This window comes from Aulonocara sp. 'chitande type north' Nkhata Bay, linkage group LG4 (assembly GCF_057382095.1).
Source record: "Aulonocara sp. 'chitande type north' Nkhata Bay isolate Kocher_YH1m ecotype deep benthic linkage group LG4, A_spYH_male_GT1.1, whole genome shotgun sequence".
Taxonomy (NCBI): domain Eukaryota; kingdom Metazoa; phylum Chordata; class Actinopteri; order Cichliformes; family Cichlidae; genus Aulonocara; species Aulonocara sp. 'chitande type north' Nkhata Bay.
In genome coordinates, this window is record NC_141347.1 from 10,507,860 (window position 1) to 10,516,460 (window position 8,601).

Sequence of the window (8,601 nt, forward strand, 5' to 3'; positions counted from 1 at the left end):
TGGAGCTTCAGACTGAGGGCGACTATTTTCTATTTCTTCTGTTTTGGAATAATTGCACCAACAGTTGTCACCTTCTCACTAAGCTTCTTGTTGATGGTCTTGTAACCCATTCCAGCCTTGGGGAAGTCTACAATCCTTCCCCACCGGAGGAGGTTTGAATGGAACAAACTGAGTCTATAGACCGGTGAACACATAGCAAGTGAATATTAGGAGTATGTATAATTGATTGATTAATTGTCTGCCAGATTTCAGTCAGTCTCTGGGAACCAGAATTCTGGCTGCGTTGTAGGAGATCAAATACTTTCAGTCAATGACGTGCAAATTTATTCATTTTATTTAATGTGTTTTTCTGGATTTTTGGTTGCTATTCTTTGTCTATTAAAATGATACTGTTAGAGATTGTTAATTTTTTCGTAAGTGAGCAAACTTGCAAATTTCCCAGTGGATGATGGCAATCATTAGACTTTTTGGAAAGATAAAACCAAAAGGCATATTCTAACTTTGTGGATTTGTTACTAATTCATTGCTGTTGCCTTGTTAAGGTTGTTTGGCAACAACACACTCCAAAGCGATCCACAAACTGGACATTCCATCATTTGATTGGCCTGTTGCCCCATTCCCCAGACTACAGTACCCACTGGATGAGTTTACCAGAGAGAACGCTGAGGAAGAGGCTCGTTGTTTGGAGGAGGTAGGCTGTATGTATACACAGAAAAGATACTATATGAGTATATGTGAACAACCATAAGGTACAGACCAAAATGTCATCACAGGAAGCAAAATGTTTTTTTTTTTAATATATAACAGTTTTGATTTGAGTTGAAGGTTTTTAACCTATCAGCAGAACTAGTATCTGCTCCTTTGTGCAAGGTAAATGGTCTGTATTTATATAGCGCTTTACTAGTCCCTAAGCACCCCAAAGCGCTTTACACACGAAGTTACCACCCATTCACGCACACATTCACACACTGGTGATGGCAAGCTACATTGTAGCTACATTGTAGCTCTGACAGAGGCAAGGCTGCCGGACACTAGCACCACCGGGCCCTCTGACCACCACCAGTAGGCAATGGGTGAAGTGTCTCACCCAAGGACACAACGACCGACACTGTACAAGCCGGGGCTCGAAACAGCAACCTTCCGATTACAAGGCGAACTCCCAACTCTTGAGCCACGATCACCCCTAGGTGGAACAGGACAAGCACTGCCAGAGCCCTAGGTATACTTGGTGCAGAGTCCTAGGTTTCTTCTGGTACATAACAATGTCCGGCCTCATGTGGCAAGAGTATGCAGGCAACTGCTGGAGAATGAAGGAGTTGATACCAGTGAATGCCCCCCATGCTATGTTTCAGTCCATTCGACACCACCAGGTTGCATCTCAGACTTGCCCAAATCCAAATCTGGAAGAAGGTCCTCCAGGACACCATGCATCATCTCATTGGGGGCCATAAAAATACAGAGTGTCATTTTGATACTGCAATAACACATTAGCTAGTCCATGAAATTATTAATTTTGAGGATGATTTTTATTTTAGATGTGATGAGATCTCATGTGTTTTTTAATTTGTTCTTTTCATTTTTTTAATTTTTTGAGATTGTATTTTTGAAGTTTAAGTAATTGTTGTTTTTTCATGACATTACACATATTGCAGTTTACATTACAGTAAAACTGAAAATAAAATTGATCACATTATATTAGCACCTGTCAAAACATGGGGTATAATGAGAAAAAAGACTGTCTTTTGGGTATGCAGTGGTTAGTACCTACTACAAATGGTCCAACAAAAGGCAACTGGTCAGCCGGTGCTAGGGCCATACAGTATTTGTCGCATGCTCAATTATGCGGGTAGAAAGCATTAGAAAACAGTGTAAGCTCCTGCATATGGCTCTACATAGAAGCACACTGTTCTGAGTTTCAGTGAAGATGCTGTACACTGTATGCTGAAAAACTAGTACGATCAACCAATTCCCAACTTCAGGTGTGATACCTGATATCACAGGACAAATTGACATCTGGCTTATCGGAGAATTAAGAAAGTGGATCCAGCTGTTCTCCTATAGCCCAGCATGAGTAGAGAACTCTTTTTTTTCCTCTTGTACTTTCCCATTGTAGTGTACATTTCAGTGGTTTTTCTGTAATGCAACCGTTCTCTGACTTGTATCCCCATGTGATGTCTGTGTTGTGTGTGTAAGGTCGGGGGGCGGGTTCATTCCACTGCAGGGCAACCTGCCACTGCATGTGGCGAATAAAATTTGAACTTGAACTTTAATGTTGCTTTAATGTTATGAATGACTGATTTAAGTTATATCACTTTGACAAAAAAGTGCCATGTTGTGTGTGATGTTGGAATTCTTGTGTGCAACTCAAGGTGGAAGATTTGATTGTGAAGTGGAGACAGAAGGGAAAACCTGTAGCAGGAATTGTAATTGAACCGATTCAGGCCGAAGGCGGCGATAACCACGCCTCGCCAGACTTCTTCCGAAGACTGCGCAATATTGCACGCAAGGTAAGACACTAGCTTTAAAGACAGACTGGTTTGTATGTGGGAGTTAATCATAATAAAAAAAAATTGGGGGCTTTTTTTCTAGACTTACAGTGTTTTAATGTTGCTAAAATATTTTTAAAGATATGTATAGATATGTCCATGGGAATCATAAAGGGGTGCAGGAAGAGCAGGAACTGAAAATGGTCTCAAAAATATGTATACAGTTTCTTTGATAATGTTGTGGAAAGGGCCCACATGAGAAACTGGGACCATTTTGGAGGGCTGCACCAATAAGCTGAATTTAATATTCTGCTCAATATTAATGTGATATATTTATACACTGCTACTGGGAAGAGGAGATGATACAATTAAAAATGCAATGTTGGTGTTGTGTAATAACAACACCAAGATTTGATTCCATTTTAACTAACATTCCCCAAAACAATTGTGAATAAAGGTGATCATCACCAAGGGAGGATCTGTATCTGGATTTGTTCAACTTCATTACCCACAGTGTTTGTTTTGTTTTGGAGTTTAGTTTGTACATTTGTTCCAGTCACATCAACAGCAATAGCTGCAGTAGCTGCCTTCCATTCTGTATCTGAAGTCACTGGAATGTCCTTGCCTTTCTTTTCACAATTTCTGCTCTCAGGTCCTACACTGTAGCCTCTGTCATAGCAGTCAGTAAGTTGCAAAGTGCGACAAACTGTGTGACTGAGTGCTCATGCCCTTATGAAATTATCCATTTTACTTATAATACCAAAAACATGGTTAATTTTCAGCACTGACCAACACAACACATCCTTATGCACAATACAATGCAAAATAACAATTTAGGTTCAGGGTTTATTTTAGTCACTTTATCTTGGATCTGCTTTAAAGGTCCAACATTTTTCCCTGTTGTGTCAGCGTGTCCTATTTCACCCTGTCCAAGCATGCAGTTACCTCTGTGATTGAAGCATTCCCTGTCATGGTCTTTTTCATTGAACCCTTGTTAATCCACGTACAGAGAGTGGTAACTGAGCTGTGTCTCGGACATCACAGCTCTCATCCAGAACCAAGGAGAAAAAGTCAAGATTGTCTGCTTTGGAGTTCAGAGATTCAAAATTTCTGGCAGAGGTATACTGAGTATATTTGCTTCCCCCCTCAGCATGGCTGTGCTTTTCATGTGGATGAGGTCCAGACTGGTGGCGGAGGCACAGGAAAGTTTTGGGCCCATGAGCACTGGGGTATGGACGACCCTGCTGACGTTGTCTCTTTCAGCAAGAAGCTTCTGAGTGGGGGTTACTACCACAAGGATGAATTACAGGCAGACAAGGTTTGACATTTTTATGTCTGTTTTTCTACAATAATTTTAAATTTTAAATTCCAACTTATTTGTTTTTTGTAAGTTCTACATTACATTAGTTTTGTAATGGGCTCAGGAGGAATAGCAGGTCATCTACTAATCGAAAGGTTGGTGGTTCAATCCCCGGATGCTCCTGTCTGCATGCCAAATACCCTTGGGCATTAATTCCAACCTCAAGTTGCTCTCCTGGACTATACATGTGAATTTTAGATAGAAAGAACTTGCATAGAAAAAGCATAGAAATAAGTGCCTATGTGATTAGATGAATGAGGCTTTTAGTGCTCAGGCAGAGGAGAAAAGCACCACATAAGATTTAGAATCAGCTAACCAATAAAAGTTAGCTTAGTTTGAAAGGAAATGAGTTTAAACATTTTAGTGTGGGAGTGGCTTCCTGCAGAGGTGGAAATAGAAGAGGCACCACATCCGGCAATATTACATGTCACAGTTAAAAGATTCTGTCTCACAAAAAAGCAGTTGTGAAAGTCTGTTGTTGTTATTCTTCATAATATTAATAGTTTTTATAACTTTAATAATAGGAATATCATTTCAATTTTACAAATTGAATGTTTATCTGAATGATTTGGCAGTCAGTTTTGGTGTGTTGTGACACAATTCTTTTCTGGTAGTTTTCATCTTTGTTGCCATGATGCAGACACATAAATGTTTCTACACTGATATACAGCCTGTCGAGAGTGCTGGTGCATCACAGGGGTTCCTGCCCAGTGTCAGCTGAAACAGGAATCAGCCCCCTTCCCTACCCATTTTGATAAGTTTTAGCTGTTCTTTTTATTTTAGGTTTTTACTACCCAGTATCCAGTGTTTTGTTCTTGTGCTTTCCGCAGCCCTACCGCATCTTTAACACATGGATGGGTGACCCGTCAAAGAACTTGTTCCTTTCTGAGGTTCTCAATGTGATTCGGAGAGAAAATCTTCTGGAGGAAGTGACCCGCTCTGGCAAAGCTTTGCTGAATGGCCTCTATGAGCTACAGGTACTGTTTTTTTTTTTGTTTTTTTTAATTAACTTGGTCCAAACTCGTGGCCGTTCATGTTTGAAAACCTGCCTTAACTAAAACTGCCCGTGGAGCAGAAGTGAGTCCACCTCACCTGCGCGGCATCGCAATCATACCTACAATCATACCTTGCTAGTTTCAAAATCTGTACCGGGTCCTGTATTTGTGGTTCTTGTCGTTTGTGTGTGCCTGCGAGCTGCCAAGCTGCGGCCGATTGTGTACGGCAACCGGAGTAATAATAAAATGCTGAAAAACATGGAAACGTGGTTGCGCTGTGCCTCTTATCTGCCACAAACTGTATTTTGTATTTACTCATGTTGTCTTTTTCTAATACAAAAATTTGTTTGATCTGAAACATGTAAGTGTGAGAGACAGAGAATGGAGGCAGTAGCATTTAAAAAAAATATTATTAGCTTTTAAGTTTCAAGTTAGTACATCACTTCAAAATTCTTTGGTTGTTAATCATTGACCTGAATATTTTTGCTGGTTTTTAAGCTTACTAACTGAGCGTAATGCTGCATTTGAATGCTTTGAATGGTCGTGATCATAAATTACGTGGCTTTTTTCCGCAGGCTCAGTACCCCAGCATACTGAGTCGAGCCCGAGGACAGGGGACGTTCTGTGCCATTGATGCCTGTGATGATGCCACACGTGACAGGATCATGCTCAAGGCCAGAGACAAAGGTATAAAGCATATCAATATATGGTGTTTTTCTTTTTTATGATGGCTCCTTTGGTTCAGTTTTGCACTCATGGAGATCATGGAAGGCAAGTTTATGATATTTGCAAAACTAGACAATAATGAGGATAATCCTTTGGCTTAGCAAAGCCAAAGGGGTAAAGAAATTTACGATGTTGTCATTTCTGTTAGCAGTAACCTTAACTTATCTTTAATATAGCTGAAACTAATCAGCGAAGTCATCAAAGGAATCATATTTGAAAGTGCTAGATATCTGTCTGATATCTCTGTAAAAAACAATTATTGTTGTTCCATTTTGTTTCGTTGGCAGGCGTCCTCCTCGGGGGCTGTGGGGATCGCACAATCAGATTCCGCCCAGCTCTGGTTTTCAAGGAGTATCATGTGAACCTCTTCCTCAATATTTTTAATGATGTGTTGGCGCAGCACAAATAGATCCTTTCCAAAATCCTTCTAAAAATATACAATCCTGAGTTAAATCAGAATGGGGGAAAACGTAACTCTGGACAGTTTAAGAAAAGAGAAGCACAATCTAAACAAAATAAAATTCAACTAGCCCTGAGCTACAGCTAAAAGAAGGCTAGTTGTAGTAAATGCAAATTTTGTAGAATGTTCATGTTTCTGAAAATTAAATCTGTTAAAATAAGCCTAGAATCTTTTTAAATAAAGATTCATTTCTGTTCATGTACATGTATTCAAGTCTGGTTGAAGTTACTTTTTCCTGGAAAACAACTACTTAAAGAAAACAGTTAAACAATTTGTCTTTGTACAGAAATGTTGGCCAGTCTGCTCTGGAGATGATGAGACATCACACAGCTGTATTTTCCAAAATCTCGCCATTATAACTTATACTGAAGTATTTCATTTCACATTCACATAAAAAAGTGTTGGTTTTTACGTCAAATTAAAGTGCTCTCTAAAGCTAACGTTAGTTGTTTTTTGTGGCACTGTTCTGCTTAATTTCTGGAATCGGGAAACATAAAGTTTGCTTTATTCTTTATCTGGCCTAAAAACACTCTTGTTTTGAATATTACCAGGGAAAATATCCCTAATATGTAAAACATTAAACCTTTTTACATTTATGAATTGAGATATATGAGATTCATAAGTACGACTGCACATGTGGTTGTAATTCTGTAACAATTACTATAGCAATAAACACAATAAATGTCTTAACTCCTAATGAACTTTAGTTGTTGACTCATAGTGTTGCATAAAGCTGCTTTTAGTGCTCAAATGCAAGAGTCGCCTCACTGCATACATTCATCCTGCCACGCACCTATCCTGGATACAGAGTACAGTGTCAGTGCTGACTCTCTGTATGAACACAATCAATCTAAACTGTCCGTTAAAACTGTCCATAATGTTATGACTATTGTGTTGCTCTTAATAGTAATAAACTTGAAATGATGTAGCCAAGAAAATGTGACTCTTAAATAGACCATGAAAATGTCATAGATAATTTAGTGCCTGCATGTTATTTCAGTGTAACATTTTTTATGCCCTCTGCTCAAATGAGAGCCTTGGTAACACCATTTACTTTACTCTTAAAGAAAAAGAGCTTCATTGTTGCTGCTTGACATTTTATGGAAATATGGTTACATTTTGTTTTCAAGACTCTTGTTTTTTATTTCATTTAATACTTTTTATTTGTGACATTAGGGTGTACTTTGCTTTACTCTGTGTCACCTGGGATAGGCTCGAGACCGATGTCATCCTATTTGGGTTTTAAGTACATTACACTTTGCATAAAACCATTTCTGAGTCTGACACATGACAAACAAGGTAATGTGCTCACAGTCATTGATTCAAAATAACATATTAAAAAGTTAAAGCATAAACACTTTAGCAAATACTAAACCCGTACAATCATTATGCTACAATCTACACTGTTTACACATAGAACGAAACAGACCCAAGTAAAAGTTTACTGTAGCTAGATAAGCTATTTTGTTAAGGGGGAGTTGAACTTAACGCACAGGTCTATTACAGAGGGTGGTCAAAAGCACACATTAGTTTCAATGTGAAGCTGAAATAAATTACCAAATAACTTTAAAGCTGAAATTCTTTTGACATATTTGGCATTTTAATTTTTTAAAGTCTGCTTCTGTAGAACGTCCTCAGTAGTAGCAAATGTTCCATGCAGTTTTTAGGCAAGTGTTAGGAATGTGATTCATGTCTTTTCTAATTATGTCTTTATTGTTTACCTATTAGAACGAAATACAAATAAACAATATTTCTTCTCCTTTTTTACATTTACGTTGCATAAATTTTACCCCTCTTAATGTAGTGAATTAAAAAACAGTTCACAGGGTCAGATCATCATCCTACACTTAATACTGAACATACATGAAGGTTGGGTTGTAGGGTGTCTCCTAATATGATGGTGATTTAGACAATGGTGCCTGTCTTCTTGTTGTCAGGCATTATATGGAGGATCTGTGATCATCTTAAAAAAAAAACCCATTTACACTAAATACTTGCACTTGTGATTTAATATTGATGGTCATTGATGTAATTATTATAGATTGTTGTCTATAAAATATTCTGTCCATGTACTGTGATTAATAAAGTTTTGAGAAACTTGAGTTTTTGTTTCTGTTGAAAGGTTTTTGACCTAATAAAAATCATAGAACTGTAAATGGACTGATAGGTTATGGTATTCAGCTAGGTGTCATTCAAATCTGAAAAAACAAAGAAAGAAAAAAAAAAACGTGCCCCTCAGAATTATTTTTCATTTTAAATGTGCAAAAACTTTTAAAGGGGAACTCACAGCTTAAAATATGCCACCAGCTCCAAAAATAATAATCATTTAAGGTTGAATTATACTAAATACTTAAAGTTTTATTTAACTGTGTTATATACGCTATGACACTAATCCTATATTACACTGAATTTCTGTACTCAATATATACTAACAAAGTGCTATCATTTAAAGTGTCATATTTTATTTTCTACAGGTGAAACTCGAAAAAATTACAATATCATGCAAACGTTCATTTATTTCAGTAATTCGACTTAAAAGGTGAAAGTATTATAATTGTTATAGTCTTGATGGTT

At 37.7% G+C, this 8,601-nt stretch overlaps 1 protein-coding gene across 1 annotated transcript in view; it reads left to right on the plus strand.

Moving 5' to 3' along the window:
- The window catches only part of abat (4-aminobutyrate aminotransferase), a 30,192-nt gene extending 22,063 nt beyond the window's left edge, over nucleotides 1-8,129 (plus strand). The window contains exons 11-16 of the mRNA XM_086288320.1: nucleotides 543-691; nucleotides 2,370-2,507; nucleotides 3,637-3,804; nucleotides 4,677-4,823; nucleotides 5,417-5,528; nucleotides 5,855-8,129. Of these exons, the coding sequence (XP_086144446.1) occupies nucleotides 543-691; nucleotides 2,370-2,507; nucleotides 3,637-3,804; nucleotides 4,677-4,823; nucleotides 5,417-5,528; nucleotides 5,855-5,976 (836 nt within the window). The 3' untranslated portion in view covers nucleotides 5,977-8,129. The remainder of the gene's footprint in view (nucleotides 1-542; nucleotides 692-2,369; nucleotides 2,508-3,636; nucleotides 3,805-4,676; nucleotides 4,824-5,416; nucleotides 5,529-5,854) is intronic.
- The last annotated feature ends 472 nt before the right edge of the window (nucleotides 8,130-8,601 follow it).